Source organism: Gasterosteus aculeatus, chromosome 12 (genome assembly GCF_964276395.1).
Source record: "Gasterosteus aculeatus chromosome 12, fGasAcu3.hap1.1, whole genome shotgun sequence".
Classification (NCBI taxonomy): domain Eukaryota; kingdom Metazoa; phylum Chordata; class Actinopteri; order Perciformes; family Gasterosteidae; genus Gasterosteus; species Gasterosteus aculeatus.
The window spans coordinates 6,407,189-6,429,560 of NC_135700.1; the positions used below are offsets into that span (position 1 = coordinate 6,407,189).

General features: G+C 44.9%; 2 protein-coding genes across 4 annotated transcripts; both read right to left on the reverse strand.

Annotated features, from left to right (window-relative positions):
* Positions 1-72: 72 nt before the first annotated feature.
* pdpr (pyruvate dehydrogenase phosphatase regulatory subunit) lies at positions 73-10,877 on the reverse strand. Of its 3 annotated transcripts, none has more exons than XM_078084883.1 (19): positions 10,736-10,868; positions 10,059-10,093; positions 9,766-10,010; positions 9,471-9,604; positions 8,976-9,057; positions 8,680-8,843; positions 8,401-8,522; positions 8,044-8,161; positions 7,363-7,512; positions 6,102-6,294; positions 5,783-5,907; positions 5,182-5,337; positions 4,861-4,994; positions 4,499-4,647; positions 4,290-4,402; positions 3,676-3,770; positions 3,379-3,468; positions 3,063-3,245; positions 73-2,323 (listed from the first exon to the last, which is right to left on the reverse strand). In XM_078084883.1, exons 2-19 carry the CDS (start codon positions 10,080-10,082, stop codon positions 1,916-1,918), a joined length of 2,685 nt encoding a protein of 894 aa, XP_077941009.1. In that variant the 5' UTR covers positions 10,083-10,093; positions 10,736-10,868; the 3' UTR covers positions 73-1,915. The 3 variants fall into 3 exon arrangements, with proteins under 3 accessions (XP_077941009.1, XP_077941008.1, XP_040055489.2); XM_078084882.1 differs by having other exon boundaries at positions 9,766-9,989; positions 10,026-10,093; XM_040199555.2 differs by having other exon boundaries at positions 9,766-10,093; positions 10,736-10,877.
* A 474-nt stretch (positions 10,878-11,351) lies between these two features.
* pnoca (prepronociceptin a) lies at positions 11,352-22,279 on the reverse strand. Its single transcript, XM_040167244.2, has 3 exons — positions 22,119-22,279; positions 13,977-14,107; positions 11,352-13,070 (listed from the first exon to the last, which is right to left on the reverse strand). Exons 2-3 carry the CDS (start codon positions 14,094-14,096, stop codon positions 12,459-12,461), a joined length of 732 nt encoding a protein of 243 aa, XP_040023178.1. The 5' UTR covers positions 14,097-14,107; positions 22,119-22,279; the 3' UTR covers positions 11,352-12,458.
* Positions 22,280-22,372: the final 93 nt, after the last annotated feature.

Genomic DNA, 22,372 nt, shown 5'->3' on the forward strand with positions numbered 1-22,372 from the left:
GAGGGGACACAGCCGGTAGCCGTGCAGACTGGACCCTTGACTCCCGAATCTGAAGTGAACACACAAAACCGATTTTATCAGAGTTCTTTGTTTGTCTCTCAAAGCACAGCTAACGTGATGGTAAAGCTGAAGAAAACGCTGGCATTTACAGTTTAGTGCAGGACGGGTGGGGTTCAAATAGAAGCATAACAAAGTTTCAACACACTTCAGATTAGTAAGCATCACAACAGAATTCGTAACACACTTTGACAGACCTGCACTATATATTCAATTTGTAGCATTCATCGTTTTGTTACTTTAAATATACTGGATTATTCCGCTCTTTGCAGCTCTGTGCACGAGAAAGTAACAAAATACAAAACGCTCCTCTTGTTTAGTGCAAAGGTTTGGGACACTTCCTCTTCAAGCATACATTCAGGAGAGAAAAACAAAAGGTGTTTTGCAGTGAAATGTTTCAGACGTCTTCGCCCTGAATCACAGCTACTGGACTCAATCTTACAGAACGATAAATTAGCCCTTAAAAAACGTCGTGACTCTGAATCCATTCTGATCTCATTCGTTATACACCAGGAACTAACATGTCGGGTGAAAAAGCCGGAGATGTTAGCAAAGTATTGAAAGGAGAAAGTCGGATCAAAAGACAGGCTTTCTGTTATTGTTTCCTCAGCATCTGATCTTCAACATGCACACTAAAAGATTGTCTTATCTTTTAGCGTGAGCAACCCTCCTCGAGTGTATTACCGTATTACCCAATGCTCTGTTTAGTAGAACAATCTGAATACGACTCCTGGATGAATCCAATGTTGCACTGCTGCTAAGTGAAACCAGCCACAGCACAGCTGACCTGTAGTTCTCCTTGACCTCTGACCTCTGACGGGAGGGACCTCTGTCGTAGTTACAGATGTTTCATTCACTCAATGTTACTTAAAGCTGAAAAAAGATCCTGAACTGAAAAGAGAGATTTTATACACAATAGCTGTAGAAAAATACATTTTTTTTTATTATTTCAAAATCACACTGAAGTCCTTCCTCTATACAAAGAAACTCAAATGACTAACGTAAGATATGTGGACTCGGCTTTAAGTAAAGCTTCCTCTTGTCTATGGGTCATTTGACACCAGCACACTCAGCAAAACCTCAATGAAGCATCGAAACCACCACAAAACATAAATAACAGTGCGGATTAAATAACCGTGAACACAGTTTCCACAAGCTCGACAGGAAGCAGAATAACAGCTGGAAAAGACAAAGTCGAGCGGCCGAAAGAAGAAAGAGCTCATTTAGCCTGTTAGGACCTTTCAAATGGAGTAAATATTGGTTAACTACTGGTATGATGAGGCTGCCCTGTTCTTTCCCCTGACTGAGGAAGGACGGCGCAGTGGAGACGACGGCATAAAGACTCACACATCACATCACATCACAGGCATCCTTTACAGCAGCAGGTCCCCAACGCGGAAACTGAACGTTTCCCTCCAAACGTTGCAGCGGCCGGAACACTGCCGGATACGATTGTCTGTCTCGACTCCCCCTCGGCGGGGGTCCAGTGAACAAAGTGTCCCCGGCCAATGTTGTCGACGCCGCCTCGACAAAAGGCACTGAACCGGCGCGGACTGTGAGGCGGGGAAGGTGCTGGAAACCGGAGCTCTACTGCACTGCCGTGCTTCAAACCGCTCGGGGCATTTAGTGCCTCTTAAATATTGCACTTTTGAAAAGAAAGAAACGGGAGATGTGCAGCGTGGAAGTTGGACACAAGTTCACTGAAATGTGATTGTGCGCATCGCCCCTCTCGGGTTGAGAGACGTTAAAAAGGGGACAAATGTTTGGCGCTGCTGGGTTTAGCAGTGGACCGAAGGACGGGTGTCACAGAACAACCGCTCAGGGGGGGGGAAGCGAGGCCCGCCACCGCTCTGCATCATCACTTCCCGTGCAGGTTGCCGAACTCCATGTCCTCCTTGCGGCGCTTTTGCTGGGTGAAGAGCGAGCTGAAGGGGTAGAGTTTGGCTTTGGCCGGGTAGCGCTGGCCGGCGATGTCCACCTCATAGTCCCCGCGGTTGATGAAGTCCGGGGTGATGGCCGTGGGCAGCCCCTCGGGGCCCGGCGGCGGCGACACGAAGCCGAGGCAGACGTGGCGCTCCAGGGTGTAGCTGTAGGCGCTGCTGGTGGTGGTCCCGGCCAGCAGGCCGTTGCGGTAGATGGGCTCGCCCCACCACGGCCACAGGTCCAGCTCCGTGTCGTGGTCCTCCAGGACCAGCATGACGAACCGCCGGGACACGCCGTCCTGGCGCTGCTGCAGCAGGGCCTCGCGGCCGAGGAAATCCGTGTCCTGGAGGAGGCGCAGAGAGGAGGAGGAGGAGGAGATGAAAGTGTTGCGGGGGACGGTCGACAAACAATTTGCAAGCGCCGCACAATCCCGCTGGGAGAACCACTAAACCAGCTCCCATTGTGGTAACTATACTCACCTGAAAGCAACCTGGGAAACCGATTTCACACGGCGAGGTGCGGCCATTAATACCGCATGGACATCACTGCTGTGTGCGGCAGACGGCAGCACACCTGATGTTTTGCTGCTTTCATAAGTGCCGCCTGTCGTGCCTGCAGGTGCAGCCTCGCTGACAGTTTTAACAGATGTTCCGGCGAAGCAGATGGCTCAGTGCCTTTCATTACCCCGCAATCATTTCCTCATTTCCCCCGGCTGTGTAAAAGTAAAACTTGAATTACCGCGGTAATAAACAAGTAGCCGTTTATAACGCCGTCTGTCCAAAATGTTCCCCCGCCGTTTTTTTTTTATTATCTTAGAAATGTGTGTGAAATTTTCCTCCTCGGCATATGGAGTCCTGGGCCCACTCTCTAAATAGTACATTCGAGTCCACATGGACTTAGAGGATGTAGAGGAATTGCTTCGAGGCGTTTTCCGAAGCTTCAATAGTAAATCGGGTTGGTAAAGTCACAGCGTAACCAGAGTGACACCATAATGCTCAATAAAAGGCTTTCTGGGACCCGAAACGCGGCAGTTTGTATCAACGCCGGCAGATACCATACGGTTTGCTCAACTGGCCACTGACCGTGTCAAATTTCACCCTGAACTCTCGGCCGCACTCCAGCGGGGTGGTGAAGGCGTCCAGGTCCTGACCCCAGAAGGCAAAGAACTTCTCGATGCGCAGGCTGCGCAGCGCGTAGTACCCCGCGTTGCGGATCCCGTACTTCTGACCCACCGACATCACCTCGTTGTACACGTGCAGCGCGTACTGTGGAGGGCAGAGGGAAGTACGACCGTTACGCTCGAGGCGCCGTGCGGCACCAAGCACGTACCAGCAACCCTGGGGAATGACTGGATTCATGTTTGATTTGCGGGGTGTGCAGATGTGAGCGGCGACGCACCTCGATAGGTATGTAGAGCATGAAGCCGGGCTCTCCGGTGTGAGTCATACTCATCACTCTGATCCCATTGGCATAGCCGACACTCATCTCCTGTAAACACACACATGGTTAAATGCTATTCACTGCAGGGCTGATAACAGAGTATGAACAATTATACGGGTAGCAACACTGATAGAACCACGGGTGGAGTCTTAAGTGGTGTCGCTGCAACTATTTCAGCAACTCAAACCATTAGTACCACTGCTATCAACACTGTGATCAAATACTCCGTTATGAAACTAGATTTGTGTTTCCTACCTTACAGAACATGGAGGGAAAATGGTCGGGTGTCATGGAAACATAGGACAGCTCAGCCAGAACATCCATTGCACGAGGTCCAATCAGATTTAAAGCTGTGGGCAAAGAATTAATAGTGAATACTTTATTATTTTTGTCTGACAAAACACTGCCTCAATAACTCCTAATAATTACATTTTATTATTAGAAAATCTCAACAAAAAAAAATAATTAAATATCCCCCTTTGAAAATGTAAATGAATTGTTGAGGAGTCTGAAAAAAAAAAAAAACAGAAAATATGTTTTGCACTTTTTCTGTAACTTTGTAGTAAGTTTATTTTAATTCAACCCTAAATTATCATTTAGATCGTTAGTGTGGGGACACACTCTGCAAGGCCAAAGCTGTCTTTATCTCTCCTGTAATGAAAAGATTGTAGGCCTAGTGGTATTATGGTAATCCCATTACAAATACGCAAATTACATATTGGACATGTAACTAACCACCCTCCTTGTGCCATGTGGGTCTGATTGCAACAACAAACCCCAAAAGACCGTATGAGAAACACCGGGCGAAGAGCAGAGAGAGGTTGTGGGATGATACTTTGCCACTAGATGGCGCCGTCACTGCAGCTTACCAGTGTACTTCCAGCTGACATCCTCTAGGTGCAGGTGTGGGTCACTTGGCATGTGTTTCTTCATCCAGGACCAACAGTGGACCTGCTGGTCCGTCGGCGAGACGATAAAGTAGCTGGAGATGGAATGGAAAAAATATATATATATATATATATATATTTTATTTTTTTAAATGTTTGTTTCTAGATACTTGTGCCTCGGTGTTACAAACCTGTTCTTGCTGACGCGGGCGACGCTGCAGTCGTTCTCGTAGCCTCCCCTCTCATTCAGCATGCCGGTGTGGACGATATGTCCGACGGGGACGTCCAGGTCGTTGGCACACAGATGCTGCAGCAGCTCCAGCGCCTGGCCATTCGATGACTGGGACATCAGGACAGACCAACAGGTTCTACTTAAATGACCAGGCAAAAGTGGATAACTCACCGAGTACATAACGGCTGAATCAGTGGCTCCTGCTTGATATGGGACATATCATAAAATGCCATGTACGGTGAGAAGTTACTTTCTGAACACACAAAGTACCACTGCGGCTAAACCAGTACAAGACGTTCACACCAGCACGTCGGCACTCACAGTCAGCTCAAACTTGGTGAAGGACGACATGTCGATGACACACACGGCCTCTTTGCAGCATTTCACTTCTGCTCCAACGATGTCAAACCAGTCCGGCTTGTAGAAAGTCTTGCTTTGGTCCAGAGAGAGCAAATCTACACACACAGAAAAAAGGTTTGTAAACAGCATATATATATATATATATATATATATATATATATATATATATATATATATATATATATATATATATATATATATAAAAACACTGGGATGCATTGAGGTTGAATAAGGGCTTTAGGATAGAGAAACGGTAGTGTGCTGCTGGTGAGTATTCTGCACCTTTTCCATGAGGAACAAAGTATTTGGGCCTTTCAAAACCGTGTTTCTCCATCCAGCGAGCTCCCTGCGTGTCCAGCCGGTCGTACAGAGGGCTGGTCCGCAGCTGGCGGCCAGTCTGGAAGTCCCAGCGAGGAACCTTGAGTTCGTACAGCAAGGCTGGAAACAAACACGCACGCAGACACATCGAGAGAAACCATCAGGCCAAAGCAGAACACGCTATATCTCATTGTGTAAGCTGTTGTTATCCAGTTTGTACGTACTTTCAAATATTTGTCGGTTAATTGTTCCTTCTCTCAAATTCCACTCATTTATTTTTATGTAAAGATGTATCCAAAGTGCGACACAAGCTAATATGAGAGTTCTGCAGTGAGAGTTTGTTCAATCAGGTGGGTATTTTCCAAAGTTAAGCTTTGATATACAAAATAAACCAGTGTGTCCTCGCCTGCGATAAAAGGAAAGTAAAAGATTGTATGCAAAAAACATTGAGAGATACCAACTTGTTTTGTCTGAGATTTAAATTTGTCTCCCATCATTTAAACTGGAATGTTACCACGCCGCGGCTGCTTCAAGACCAACTAAACATTCAAGGTTTCCTACTCACGCATGACCTCCATCACTCTGTGTCGCAGGAAGGTTCGGCTGCTCTGCAGGTTGCCGAAGCGCTTGATGTCCAGTGGCCACACGTTGGCGGTGGGGTAGCCGTAGGTCATCCACTCGGCCAGGTACCTGAATCCCAAAGCACACGTCATGCCGTTTGTGCTACATTGTGATGCGATCGCAGCGGAACCACATCACAAACCCAGGCTGAATTCATTCCTGTCGTCCCCTCAAACAATGGCTTTGGGTGTAGAATAAAGAGCAGTACTGTGGTCTGTTAGTAATCTAGGCTTCCCCTAACTAACACTTCAACCCACGCTTACTTGCCAGCCCCTCCAGCAAAGGCCAGACCAGAGGAGTTCATCCCCGCCAGCACAAAGTAGCCCGCCACGCTGGGAATCTCTCCCATCAGGCAGCGCATATCGGGGGTGAAGGACTCCGGACAGTTGACCAGCTGGTGGATCTCAGCCGATTCAACACTGGGCATCCTCCTCAGCAGGGAACTAAGCATCGGCTCTGGAAGCACAGGAGAGGCGTCCAAATCAATGTGCAGCATTTTCTTTTTTAAAACACACATTATAAAATACACAAACTCCATCATGACCACGACAACAGTTGGCCTAAAGCTGTGCCAGCGTTAGTATTTCTCAGCATTTAAAAGGCACATTTCCCATAAACTATAAACTGCTTCCTGCCACAATAGTAAAGCTGCTGCTGGTCGACCCGTCCTGTCCAATGCCAAGTGACAACGTCACACGAGCTGGCTCTAAATAACCTTTAGCCAACCACTACCCTTCACAAAACATCCACTAATGCAAATACTCAGAAAGCGAAGGATCAATCCATGGAAGCTGAAACCAGCGTGGCAGCGCGGCGTAACAATGCATCGCCGATGCTGGCGATGCATGCTAACGATGTGGTGCATTTCTGTTGGTAATAATATGATACTTGAGACTTGTGACCCAACATGAGAAAAGGGCAAACATTAGTAATTTCTCAAGTGTCTATTTATAATAACAATTTTGAGGTTAAAGGAGGTAAGCGGGGGAGGAGCATATTGGTTGATAATCTATAATTAAAACCAGAGCCCCCTGGGATGGATTAGCTGGAGTCTCGGCCTTCCACTTCAGTGCTGACTGGTGATTTACGGCTGTTTTTACAACCCGTCAAGTTGCGTGAGGAATCTCAGATTACCAGCACACGGTCACAGTCAAAAGACAGGTGTGAGGCTGCGTGTGTGTTTACATGTGTGAGGTGTCCTCTGAACTGGCACCGCCTAAATGAAAAGCACTTCAAAGTGAGTCAGACTATTGGTTTCAATCAATGAAGCACACTTATATTAAAATAATTAATTGAACAACATAACTTTAACCTCTGAAAAATCTCAAAATGCAAATTGAAAGGAAACTGGGTTCATCAGCACAGGAAAGATATTTTGCTAGACGGGTCTGAGAAACACGTTTCCAGAAATAGAGACACTGGGTCGAAGTCACTGCTACAAAAAATGACTCAAACCTCGACTCAATTTATCGGTCTGTCAAAAAAAAAAAAAAAAAACCTTCCTCCCGGTGCGCCCTTCCTTACCGAAGTGGTCCCAGTCCTCCTGCATGTTTTGGATCTCCAGCTGGTTGCGGCCCTCGGTGAAGATGGGTTTGGGGTTCTTCTCAAAGCCCCCCGACAGAAGGCCGCCCTGCCACGGCCGTGCATACATCCTGCCGTCCATGTCGATCACGACTGGAGACGAGACACATTCTCGGTGAGATCTTGTCTTGTGTGACTGTACGTTATCAATCAATACAAAAAAGGTACAAGTGGCCGAGCAGTACTGCCAGAAAGAGAACTGACCAATGAAAAACTAGCCACGCCTTTTCATCCTCTCAAAACATACACATCAACCTGCAGAGTCACAACAATTAAGGGAAGTTACGTGCTTTTCAACAGGTTTCCCTCCAGAAACTATTAATTCAATTGAGTTTTTGGCTGTCAATCAATATTTTATATAATTATAGTATGATGGCGTATCATCGGGCTTCTCTTTGTGTCATTGGCTGTTATGAACTACATCTTTGAAGAGCAAATGATGATTGTTGCAGGAATTAATGAACTGTGCAATTACCCCCTCGACCAGCCAATTTGCCAAAAGAAAACAATCAAAATGTAAAAGTTCTATATCAGTCATCATATTTGGCTCAAGGTTTAGAATCCATTCAACTCGGTTTGCCACTGTGCCAGCTGAAAGAACAAGTGACTGTTCTATTAAGAGACCTGGCGTGCTGGGCGGAAGGGGGTCCTGGAGAGGTTTGGTGAGGAGGTAAAAGTGTTCGCAGCCGTGAAGAGGAACCGACACCTTGGTCTCACTCCCCTGGCCCAGCTCGTAAGCCCACTGGAGCAGAGACAGACAGGACAAACATTTATATCTGCCGCTCTGACCACACACATATTGGGACTTCGCAATCGGTCCTATAAGTCAATTTGTTCAGTCATACTGTTCATATCTATCAGCATTATGTAGGTGAGAATCAAGATAGATCTGGAATTAGGGCAGATTTTAAGTTTAAGATTCTAAATGGTCACAAAGATTTCCCTGATCTTAGTCGGCATCGAAGTCCTACATTTGTTTACCTGTCCAGCGCAGTTGACAAAATATTCACACTCGATGGAGCCCCGGTCAGTCTCCACCGCCATCACTTGACCCTTCTCGATCAGGACCTGCTGCACCGTGGTTCTATCCAGGATCTGAACCCCTGAGTTGCAAACAAAGAAGGGTGGATGGAAGAAAGAAAATGCCGATAAAGAGAAGGTAAACCAGACAGAGAAACAGAATAATAATAGTACCATTTAGGAATTACAATTGTCCATTAATGCTCTACCAATGACAAGTAATCAGTTTGAGTTTCTCACCATGTCCAGCAGCAGCCACAGCCAGGGCGTGGTTCACGTCCGGGGAAGACGCCACTGCATCTGCTGGGAGGTGGAGCGCCCCCACCAGGTCATGAATGTTAACAAGAGGGTGGAGTTTGGCCACCTCCTTGGGCTTAATGATGTTACAGCTGATCCCCATTACCCTAGAAATAAAGCGAAGGAGACAAAGATGGAGGACGCTAACATGTATCTATATTTAGAAAAGGCTCTGCATATCAAACCACGTGTCCAACGGTTCCTCCACTAAATGTCTGGTGGAGCTTTTAGGGTCTTACTTTAGTCGGGATGCCAAGCGTTTCAGAGACAGGAAGCGATCTTGATTTTGAGCCAAACAAAGAGACCCTGTCTTCACATAACCTGAAAGACACAAAACAACATGTTCAACCAAAATGATTATGCAACTCAACACGGAAGGGAAGAATCATTCTATGCTCTAACATAGAGGAAATGTTATGGTGAGCCACATCAGACAATCCAGGGCTTCTATAACAAATACAGTGCATGCCTTGTGTACAGGTTTCAGCTGCCTTAACTAATTACAATACAAATAGTCCAAATACATACAATGCTATGACTCTGCAGCTAATGCATGCTTGTCTAGACATTGAAATATCCCCTAGTGCAAATGCTCCTTATATTAACAAAATAGTTCATGAAGACAAAGATCTGGGAAATGTGTATGGTAATTAATTAGCACAGTTCTTCCAAATACCATTAAGATAAGGAGAAGTTAAATTAGACTGAAAGTGAAACACATCAAAGTGGCGGACCTGTTTTGACTCCGGTCTCCTCCTCCAGGCCCTGATAAAGACTATTGGAGTAGTTTGCCATTTGACACTCGATGGAAATAGGCTTGGCAACGCTGACAATGCCAGCACACAGCCGGGTGGTTCCTGCACCGAGCCTGCCAACAGGAAATCCAGAAGCAACATCCAGTCAACAACTCTTGTTGTTATTCGTACACCCCTCCATTGTCTCCTACTGTGGACAACTGTCTAAGACCCCCACATCTAAATGTTATCAGCAAAAATAATAATAATAATAACAACAATCATCAGTTCTCACCTGCCCTGCTCCAGCAGCACCACATCGCTCCAGCCCAGTTTGGCGAGGTGGAAGGCGACGGACGAGCCCACGATCCCGCCTCCGCAGATCACCACGCGGGCCTGTCCGGGCAGCGGCAGCGGCTGCGAGTCTCCGCCGGCCACAGCCGCGCGGCGCGGGGAGGTGGAGAGTCCCCGGCCGGCCGCTCGGTAGCCGGTCGGAGGCAGAAGCAGCAGCCGGGGGAGCAGAGCCGGGGACAGAGCCGGGGACAGAGCCGGGGACAGAGCCGGGGACAGAGCCGGGGACAGAGCCCTGGACCTCCGCACGCAGCTGCACATAGCTGCGCTTCCTGCGGTCACACGCAAGCGCGCTCTCTCACACACACGAATACTGGACAATATGTGGTCATGCTATTTATAAAGAGTTCGGTGCAAATGCTTTTTTGTTATATATAGTCTAGCCGTATTTTAGGAGACGTGCCACTGTTTGAGTTGACGACGTCGGCTCATCTAACGCAGGTTGACATTTAACAACGTTACAGTAACGTGACGTTATAACACGTTGACACTGAGACGAGTGACGCTGCAGAAGCCGCGCTGGTCCTTCAGCGGTCACGATTATATTGCAGCTTAATGGCCGTTTTTAACGTGAATCATTTGACGTTAACGTTAAGTTCTCCATCTAGCGACATTGCTAGCTTTAGCTGCAGTGCGTCAGTAGGTTATCTGTCAATTGTCTTAACTTTATCTCAGGTGTCACGTCAAGGAGGTGTAGCCGAAGTGAACCCGCGTGAACGTGTTGCTTGACTTTTACACTAATCCGTGTTAAAACAGGTCGCATGGTTAAAGTTGTGCTCAGTGTTACTGGTGGCTAGCCAGCGTCTCGTAGCTTCGGCTATATTCGGCTAGCTAACGGTGGCTTTGCAGCGCTGTGGCGTAAGCTAGGTCGGCTAAAGGTCCACCGTGCGCTTCGTTTCTTCTTTATAACTCACCGAATCCGCCAAGTCCAGACGTTACGATATGTGGAGGGCGGCTGTAGACACCGGTGATGTGACAGAAACTCTTGTTTGGGTACAGAAGTCGAGGCAATGTCAAACTAGCTTTAATCACGACTGACACTTCCGGTTCGACCCTTCAAAATGAAGCCTTTCTGCCGCGGGATGCAGAAAAAGAAACATTCCATCATCGTAGAATTAATTTACTGGTAAAATTCATTAGTGGGCCTGTTGACTACCTGAGATACGTTAAGTTCATCGGGGAAACTGAGAACACTTCACAATGTGTATGTGCACTAAACTGTGGCGTCTCCATCTTTACTTAACATGTTGAATGAGTCTCCTTCATCTAACGCTGAAGGAAACTTTTAAAGAAGCAAACATACTACATGTCTATATACAGAATATCATAATGAGATTGTTCCTCCACTCACTGTGGGAAAGGTGCAGCATGCAGAACTGCCACTGGGGGGCGTCATAACCCCACTGGATCATTTGATGAGCATTACCGTAATGTGTGGAAGAGAAGTTGAGAGATTGACATTCATCACCCCCCATTGCTGGCCAAGATGTAGATTCAAACGCCAAGAACAAAACACCTCAAGACACAGAATCAGAATCAGACAGAAATAGTAAACTATTTTTATTCGACAATGTTTAGGTTGAGCTATTTACAAGTTATCGATGTTAGCAACATTTTACACCATTACAGTTGGAAGAAAAGAAAAAGATCAGTATAATTTATACATACAGAGATCTGGCATCTGGACATAACAGCAGGTCTGAGATGATGCTCACTTGTACAACACATCCGTTTGGCAAACAGAAATGTAGAATATACGCGTACGAGTATTGAGTGCTGTGTTATCTTTCACTTCACTGTCGCACCAGTTGAAGAAGAGATTTTTTTCATCGAACATGTCTCAGTAGCCACGTCTCACACGTGTTTTGGCACAATCAATCAGTTCCCTTTAGCGGAGTTTTTCCATCTTTTTGCATTTATTTACCACAAATCACATACATAATACATCACATTACTGCTAGCATTGCCTTAACCATTATGGCAAAACATAAAAAAACACTGGTGTTGTCCATTAAAAGACTGCGTAAGGAACGGTTTTACCAATGACATGCTGTCAACAGTAATGACCCCCCCCCCAAAAAAAGGTAGAGGACTACATTTAAGAAGATGAAGCACTTGTAACACATGACCCAGCACAGTAATTAATTAGGCAATCAAACTATATAAAGGGAATTTTAATAGCAAATAATTATGCCAACGTTAACCTAGCGGCTCACATTAAACTGTAAATCAGAGCCTATATTGTACTGTAAATCCCCCTTCCTTCAAAGCGTCGGAGGAGCGCGGCTTGGCAGATACTCAAATGAACCATGTTGCATACATGGTGGCACTAAATGGGAGCCCCAAATTTAGTGTCCGTACTCAGAAGGAGCGTTTTCTTTTTCTACTGGAGCATTTATCCTCTTGGGAATGTAGAAATCAAGGTCTAATAATAGTTTTCATCATAATTAAAAAGGATGTAAAACAGAAGCGGCCACGCGTATGTCATGAGACAAAGAGGCTTGCGATGGTAGTCTTAGATTACGGGCTTAGTTTGCACTTTTTGGTAATTAACTTGAATCGGTAGACTTTGGTGACGCCGGTTACAGTTTGACATTGGAGCATATCATAGTTTCGTGTTAGTGCCGTAAAGGTCTGCTAAACCTCATTCTGCTGGTCGAGGTCCTTTGACACGCTGTTGAGCTCAGTGGCCTTTGCGCTCCTCCCCAGATACTGCTTCAGCAAGTCGCTGAAACGTTTTTGGTTGTTCCACTTGCGGGCCGACTTCCGAATGCCGACGAAGCCACCGTACCTCTTCTGGTACAATCTCCCAGGAGAGATCAGCTTCCTGTAGCCGTGCCTCCCTTTGACGAAGCCGCCGAACCTCTTGAAAACGCTCAGCCCTGCACCGTCCTGTCCTCCTGCTGCCATGTCAGTGGCTCCTCCTTCTTCTTGCCCTGCATCCTCCTCGTACTCATCCTCAAGAGACGGGGCATTCGGGGCATTGTGGGCAGTGTTCAACTGATGCCTCTCATCCAGCCCCAGGGCCCGGGTCATGGGATTGTACCTCTGCGGGGCAAAGGGCAGCAACAGACCCTCCTTCAGCGGCTCCTCCTCTTCCTCCTCCTCAGAAAACAGGGCCTCCACCTCCTCCCGAGATCTTTTCTGTATGGTACCCGCAAGGGTGGAAATTGGAGATGACAGCACTTTACCACAGAAGTCCCAGAAGAAGTTGGGGGAGACGTCGGCCTCGCACTCAGTGAGACACACCTGTGCAGAGACGAAGACAAGACATCGTCTTCATTTTCTGTGTGGAGTCAGCGCAGTGGTAACACGAAGCAGACATGCCACACCATTTCCATGTCGACATTTACCTCAGTCGTGAGCATTGATGGGGTCTTGGACTTACCTGATTTAACGTTCCATCTACAAATGAAGACACTACATATTTGCAGGCAAAATGTCGGATTGAGATTGTTTGAGTGGAACACAAAACCCGATATGAAAGTAGGAAGTTGATTTGATTTCTGGCTTGAGTTTCACCTTCATCTTATTATTATGTACCGAATGAGAGCAAAGATTGATGGATGAAAAACCTTTGCTTTGAAAATAAAATCGCCTTGAGCATCATCTTTGGTTTCCATGAAGCCAACTAATCATCAAGGCCCTGCTCGCTTATTGATTTATAAATGAAATGCCTTTCAGCCGAGGGGGACGGATGAAGATGAAGGAGAGAATTAGAATAAGCAGAAGAAGAAAGGGATTCAGTACGTGGTCAAGTTACATCCGTCTTAAGCATCCTGTGTTTTACAAAGCTATTTATGTCCAATTCAAAAGGATCCCGACTGTGATCTGATTGCCTAACAATATGCTCTAATGGTTGAACGCTTATGATACAAGCCAAAACACCCGAGACGCTGACATGTTGTTATCCGGAAAGAAACAACCACCCGGCAGAAGCGTTGAGGGGCGAAACACACATCTGTCCTCAGGAATCAATTAGCTACAACAAATTAAAAGTCAAATGGCAGAAGGGTAATGCGTTGAGTCAGGACGGGGGGAACGAAGGTGGTGCGGGGGAAGGTTTAAAAAAAACAAAAGGTTTTGACTGTGAGAGTGTAATCTAGTTGTGTGTGTGTGTGTGTGTGTGCGTGTGCGTGTGTGCGGACTCCTCACCATGGGGTTGAAACTGAGCTGTCTAGGCAGCATGTTGCTGCAGGAGACGCAGTCCGCCTGGCAGTCGCTCTGTCCGGGATCACACAGACAGAGCAGCAGCAGTGCCACCACGGTCTTCATGGTCCCACCGTCTGCGGCCAGCACAGGACAGAGCGCAGGGACGCGTGAAACCAGGGGAAGACGGAAAGACAGCGTCAAACACTTTGACTTGATCCCGGTTGGAACAGCCCACGTCTGGTGAGGCTGACGTCAGGGACATAACCAGGGTTTTCATCTCATTAAGCAAACTCATTAACGTCTTTAATTGATGACTCAATTAATGCCGCTGGCAACGAACTGAGTCATTGTCTGTTGCTCACAGATGCCCACCCAAACTTACTTGCACAAAACATAAAGACACACATATATGCAGCACATATGCATAATCATGCAGGCCTAATTTGTGTATGGCCGCTATACAGAACACTAAAAGACACGTTCAAGTAAACCCCCACCCCCAAAACACACACACACGCACTACACTGCTTTTTTGCAGTAGGTTGACATTATCTATTAAACTGACGTGCCTGGAAGTAAAACTAATTTGTCTTAAATCCATCGCTCCTTCATAATCTTTGAAATTTGAAGTTTATTCAGACCAATTAAAAACTGATAAAAGTGCTCCTCCACCACAGTTCATTCAAATCTCTTCCCGTCCATGGAACGGCAGCTCGACAAAATTAATCGAAATTTAACAGCGTTCTAGTGGGCAAACAAGAAAGGCTTGTGTTGGGTCTTAAGTCCGATAGGAAGGAGGATGGGTTTGTCAGTGAAGGACAAAGTGAGGACAAGGACGGCAGATGGCAGTGGATTCAGACAAACGGCTCGGGCCTGTTCATTTGTCCAGAACGCATCTCATTCTCCGACCTCCTGTCAATGACTTTGTTGCTTCCTTTCCTCCTAAAAAAAAAAAAAAGCAGCTGCCATTGTTGAGGAAAATGCACGGAGGAGATTTTCGAGTCTTCTCATCTCTGTTATGCACGGAGCTGTGGAGGGAGGATGCAGCCTCTGCCCTCACGCACATAGATGCTGCATCCTCAATGCCCTAAAGAGCGAGTGCAAGAAAAGTGGAAAACACATTTACCTTCATATTGTTAAATCATATTTCCCAGTGTAGTTTGGCTGGACGGAGAGTCTACGGACAAAGCAGCTTTGCGAGGCGGTACTTGGACGTATTTAACAGGCTACATGGTTATTTCTTTTTTCATTGTACAACAGGGTTTTGCAAAAAATGTGTCGTGGTCCCACTTTGCTATTTAAGGAAAACACACAAAACTAAAGCTGTTATATAAACGGTGGATAGAGGCCGATTAAGGCGTCTAACAGCCTGAGGAACAGAGAGCTGCTGTGAAGTCATTTTACATCCGAAATCATCCGAATTCATATTGTCTGTCTGAATACGCCCCTGTTTATCCTCTGCCTGAAACACTGTGATTCAGCCTCTTTCAACGGAATATCCCTGCTAGCCAACAGCATGGGGCAACGTTTACTACCCGCCAGCTGATGTAAATCACTGTCACTGCAGACCACACTTTCAGAAGGTTTTTTATGTAAAACCGTGATATACTAGATTATGTTGCACAACCCCAAAGGGAGTTTTAGAGGCACAGTTTCTCAATACAGGCGGCGTGTATTCATCTCTTCAATACATTTACAATATTTAAAATATAATTTAAAAAATATAATAAAAAATTTCACTTTTTCAAATATGTGACTTTGAAGGGATCTCCAAAGTAATTGGGATTATTTATGTTGGAGCCACAATTATGTGCATTCACTGTTATGCTAAACCCTCAAATAACAGCTGAGAGGATCAAGTAGCCATAAAGCAATATTATTTAAAGCTAACGCAAACCCAAACATAGAATCCCTGAAAGTGCTCATGGACAGCTTTGGACAATTGTCCTCTCATGGAATTTTCTTTTTTCTTCCATTAGAATCGTAACTTTCACAGAATATGGTTTGTTCGCTGCCGTTGGAAGTTTAAATCCAACTGGAGGGGACTGCAGGTAACAGTTAACAGTGGCCAATAGTGCTGGCACTTCCCAGCCCAATTTCTTTCCCACCGAATAGGATTAATCCAGAGTCCCTAACAACGTCACACTAACGCAGGATGCGTGCAGCCTGTCGGCACTCACTCAGAATATCACAGGTGCACATGCAGACATGAATGCACTCCTGATTGTAATCTACAACTGTTTCCCTGTTCTCTTGTCAGTAAAGTAGTGCGTGCAATTGGATGGCTGTACAATCACACCGTGATTCTGATGTGACTTTAAATGACTGATGAGTGTGTGAATTTTCCTTCCTGCATCGTGACTGCGATTACGTAACGTTACTTGTGGTCATCACCTTTCCAGCATTCCTTCTCTCTCTCTCTCTCTCTCTCCCCCGTCTGCCAGGTCCTCTCTCCCTCGAGCCCTAAAAACCCAATTATTCAGCTTTTAATTAACTGATTAACCACTAAATAAACCAGTTAATTAAGTCATTACTGTGTGGTGCTGCACTGAGGCGATTCTGATGGAGGTTTGCAGTCGGGGGGACAATTAAATATAATTCACATGAATATTTCTCAGTAGCATTTCGCACCCGGGCTCAACCTGTTATTAATGTGCCATCTAAGCTGTTTCACTACCCAAAAAGAAAATGTTGCACACGTTGCAATTCAACGCTACTGAAGAAGCAGCTATGGCATTTTGCATTATGTTATGTTGTGTCATTATCTATTACTAATAATATAATATAATAATATAACTATTATTCACACTGATCAAATGACACACATATGTCACCTTGGAAAGCTGGGATACGTGTAGCTTTATGTAAAGTCAATAAGGTTTCCCTGGTTAAATGGAAAATGTCCTCAACCGTGAATAAGTACTGTTAGAATTACAGGAAGATTCACGCGTAGGTTCAAGTATGATTCATGGTCTTTGTCGTCCGACAGCTCTCAACTGTCTGTGTTGTCAAGCGTTTCCACCATTGTATTTCTACATTATTACCATTTTCTCATCAAGAACAGGAAGTACAAAATAAATTACTCTCACCCTGAAGAGCGACTTAAAGCCGGATTATTTACGCGTGGTTGAACGGAGGAGCAGTGTGCACTTCTCCTGCAGCTCCTCTTTATTTTCAAAAGCCGGAGTGCAGAGTTTTACCAAACTTAAACGTAGTAACATTATTATTATATTGACATTCATGTCAGTAAACCATGTCAACCATTTTTTGCAAGTTCTTTCTATATAATGTCGTTACCGGTCATGAGGACATGCTGTACATGTAAACAACATAAACACAGACGTTGCCTTTGTCTAGTGGAGTTCCGCCTAACGCCGTATGGCATTTGCATTAAATGATGTCAAGGCCTTTCAATTGACTCCATTTTAATCTAATCTAAAGGTGAAGTGTAGTTCAAACACACTCTATATTGATGTGTTTATTTTTCCTTTCACATAAAAAAAGCCAGAATGCATCTGAGCGCTTGAATAGTAAGTGATATCATTATTAATTTTACAATCATAAAATGAAATCTAATCATTTTCAAGAACACACACTAAAGTTATTTGACACAACAACAAACGTTCTTGATTAACTGCAGCTTTAATTTGAAAAGCTTTAGCTGAAACTGACTAAACTTCCATCTTTAGAGAGAACCATCATTTTAAGTTGTTCTCATTAATATCCTAAAATGGCAGGTGGGTCTGCAACGACCACGGCCGTATTGTTTGATTGAATGATCCCAACCCACAATTGGCTAAACCTCAGTCCAGACACCAATGGCCAGTAAGGCATCGCAAAACCCACTTCATTTAAACAAAAGAAAAAAGTGCCGATGAATGCAGTCAATCAGCCAGAAGTTGCGTAAGATACTTCATAGAATCTTGCAGAAACAAAAGTCCCTGAGCTTTCCGCCCACTTAGTAAACATGTTGAGAGAGTGATTGCAGTGAAGAACAGTTTGAATTGTTGTTGTTCTTCCTCACTGGGAGATACGTTTGCAGCCGGTTTACTGCGAGAACCACAGAACCCGACAAACAGGACATAAGAAGCACAGCAGTCGTTCGTTAGCTGTAGACAATAGAAATGTGGCACAGAGAAAAGGCCCAGAGGTACCACGCAGGCTGTGAACTGGTGCTTCTGTTAGTTGTCGGATTTTAACTAAACCCATCGACCAAAAACTACTGGCCACTCACAATATGATGTAGTTTGCTGCTGCAGAATGGAAGACGAGCAGTGGACAGACACACGCACACAAACACACACACACACACACAATCAACCACTCAGCCGATCGCATGATCCTCCTGGTGGAGATAACAATTAAAGTGTATTTGTGTTGTTGGCTTTGTTTGGTTGATGAGTCACTTTGACAGGTAATTAAGTGTTACTTATTCTTCTGCCTGGAGCCAGAAGTCTGACTACTTTAACTGTCAGAAAAGTCACTTTGATGGACAGCTTGTCTCAGGCCCACTCAAGATACATCGTGCTCCTTGTTCCAATATTGATAGGTACAGTATCTGGCATATTGGCATGGTGGCCATTGCTGTGACACATTTCAGGACAATAGATCTATGTTACGAATCAGTTTGATTCAACATCTCTAATCTATGTATTAATCGTTTCGGTCGTGGCCTACATACAGTCTCTACGTGTGGATTTATCCGTCAATACCTCCATCGTCCTCTAACGTTTGCATTAAGTCTCGTTCTCACCCACTCAAAAACATAAAAGCAAAAACTATTGGCATAAAAGTTTGTGCTATTTGTGTCCCAAAACGTTGCTGATAAGTTACTCAATTCTAGCATTAAGTTAGAGGACATTTCACACTCATAATTGAACCTGTTTCTGGATAAATCTTAAGTGTAAATGATCAGTGTATTGTACAGATTTAGTGTAAGAAAGCCTAGACATCTGCACGGTGGTTGTGTTTCCTGTTGGAGGTGGTGTCTGCTTCCATAGTGGGCGTTTTGACATATCTCCAGCCAGAAGAGACCTTTAGAAGGAACCTTTTGCAAGACGTTTCCTGTGGGTCACGCCGTGTGTGACGTGGCAGTAGATTACATGCCGAAGCCATTACAGGCGGACGCGCTAAGCGAAATCAATTTCCTTTCTCAATGCACCTAATCACTTATTGTCGATTAATGGTTTGGAGGTTCGCACACACACACACACACACGTAAACAATCGCATTCAAACCCATTTCACATTGATTTGGTTTGGGTTTATGGCGTGAGATGAGGTGATGCCCTTTAATTGTAATTTTCTTTTTTTCTCCATTTGTCAAAGACTTATTTTTAATTACTTGAGTTAATTGTATTTTTCTTTACAATCCATTTGTTAGGATTAGTTGTAAGCGATGAGGGCTTTGCAGCCATTTTAATGGGTGGTTGTTCATTTCTTGACACCTCTTGTTGTTCTTTTCAACAAGCAGGAGACATTTTTGCCATCAGAATTTCCTTATGTCTCTGGTTTGGAATTAGAACTTGGGTAATCTGCATTTCTCATGAACAACCTGCTTATTAGTGGCAGTTTCTCTTTCCATGAGCTCACTAGCTGCGACTCGTCGCCTGTGATGTTTGCATCGTTCTGGGATTACATGACTGTGAAGAGAACCTGCTTCCAATGTAGATACAAGTGTCTAATTCTCAAGAAGACTTACATTAAAGAAAACGTATTATTACTATTACATTGCAATTCCTTCCGTCCTCAACAACAGAAAAACATTTTTTTCATTGAAAGGAGAGAATATTTCCCCGTTGACCAACATGCAGGGGGAAGAGCAGCAGCAAGGATGAAATCCTCCCCACACAAAAGGATGGACGGAGGCCCTGCCGTGTTAAGAACATTGCATCCTTTGATTAGCTCCACACTCACACAGGCATGTGCAGCTACCAGATAAATACACAGCCGCACAATGACCTGTGATCCTGCTCCCTTCACACCATTTCCTCTTTCCCCGTCCAGCCCTCCAGAGCGAATGGTGTCCTGAGGTTCATTTAAGTGTGCCGTGTTGTTGAAGTAACCAGCCGATTTACTGAGGGATGGAACACGTGGCTGTGGGAAAGGGGCTGTGATTCAGTAAAGCGGTCTTAATCAATTGTTCAGTCCGTGTGTTTTTTGGGGGGTAAGCTTAAGGTTAATTAATGCCGTGTGCTCTATGGATTTGTCTTTATTCTTGCTTCCCAGTGAACTTTCTATTTGTCTCTCTGTTCATGCAGTGTGTCTCACTCTCTGACTACCAGCTCTCCATCACTTCATTCCGTTTGTTTATTAACTCTGGATTCTATTCCATCCGGCCAATTCAGACATGCCAGAAAACAATACAAAACTAATCAGAAAATAAATGCATTTCACAGCCTTGATTATCTGCCCTAAGGTATGAGAGCGCAGCATCTAGTTTTCCCTGAATCAGTTTAGAAGAGCGTGTTTTCAGCCGAAGCGCCACAGTATCCGTAGATCTATCGGCCTCTTTCTGATAAGCAGCAAAAAGCTTCTCTTCGCTCAGATAATTAGAACCAGTTACGGCCACTTTCAGATCTGTTATCATCAGTGGTTGTTAAAATAGCTTATTAAAGGTAAAAGCTGACGCAAGGAAACTGACTTTGAAAAGCACATTTCTTCAGAGATTATTGGTCCAAGGTCAATGAAAAAAATGAGCCCCGGGCTAAATAACAGCTATGTCAATTAATCAAAGTAAGAAAAATGACATCCAATCTTAAAGATGATCATTTTTATAATCGATTCTTGACAACTCAAAGAAACACTTAATGATAACAGGTTTTGTGCGTAAATGCCGAAAGGCATAAGACAAATAATATTGGTAAAACTACCGAAATAGAAACGGTACTTTTACCACTAATAACAATAAGACTAATGATCCTTCCATAACCTCAATAACAAATGGTTAAAGAGAAGCAATTCATCTAATGGTTTAATGACAATGTGATTGAAGACATTGTTCTTAGATGGATTTGAACTCATTCAAGGATAACGGGGCCTGATGTGAACCAGATGATTCATATGGGATCAATAAAAATCAATTTATATTACTGTCTTTAACCTTTAACTGCCCTCCATTTATTGAGCTTCCTGAGAGATTCCATATTTATTCTCAATGGAACTCTCAATTAACTAATAGGTATCGATTTCATATAGCAACAGAACCTTTTTTTACAAAAAGGGGAATCAATCTTTCGGTACCCACCACTTACTGAATTATTTCACTTATTTTTGGGATATTAATTAAACCTTAAGTTACATTTAGAATATGTATTACTATCAATCCATTGATTGGGCTGCCTTTGAAAACCTAAAAATAACCCTCTAACGAAGAGAGCTGGTATAAATGTGACCCGGACTAATCAACGTGCACTCACCCAGATCCCCATTGCTCTGTGTCCAAAGGCCACGGCGTAAACACCAACCTGCAGCTTTCTGCAAAGACTTCCATTCACGAACGCCAGCAGAGACAATAAAACAGCCCCTAACGATTAACGACTAATGGCAACGTACCATTTATGACCTTTCCCCACTTGACGGAACCAACTGGATGTGCGGTCCTCAGGTGGAGCGCCTGTGCACCTCGTGCCCTCCGCGGCATTTGCATCCCTTATGTCTTATGCTTTTCACTCACTACTTAACAGTACTAGTAGCATTTAACCTCGGTGGGGGCGGGGAGGGGGGGGGGGAACAATGATCAGCGACATTACAAGGGTCCAGCCTCAAGGAACTCAAGGGTTCGGTGGTGACAGTTACCTGGGGACTCAACAGGAGTGGAGGAGAGACAAAGTGATGGAGTGAAAGTCCAGAGAAAAATAAGTCAAACTGGATGAAATGAAACCTGTCAATTGCTTTCCTGTGAGTCCAGTTATTCATTTTAATTCAAATTGCAGCCACTCAAATCTTCCAAATCACCACAACATAAAAGCAACTGATAAAAAAATGTATTTACAATAAAATCCTGCCTGTCAATATGTCAGCGTAACAGATTCTCTCAGCTTTTACGTCAAACATGCAAAGCGCTAAAGGTTCTGTATCAAAGGTCAGAGGTCAAGCCTATTCTTTACACTCTCCCTCTCCCACTTTCTCCACGGTTCCCCCTTACCTGTGTCGGGGGGAGGTTGTGGGTGCCTGTAGGGGTCTTGAGGTTCGTCAGCGTATACGTTTCCTTCCCTCAGTCTCGGCGTGGTTTCTCTGGCTACGTGGAGGCTGGAGGCAGCTGCTCTTATAGGGACCCACCCCTCCCCTTCAACCTCCTCCTCTGATTCTCGCTCCCTTTCTAAACTCCCCCTTTCATCGCAGAGAGAGAAAGAGAGGGAGGGATGTTATACGGAGGGAGGAGAAGCACGGACGGAGCAG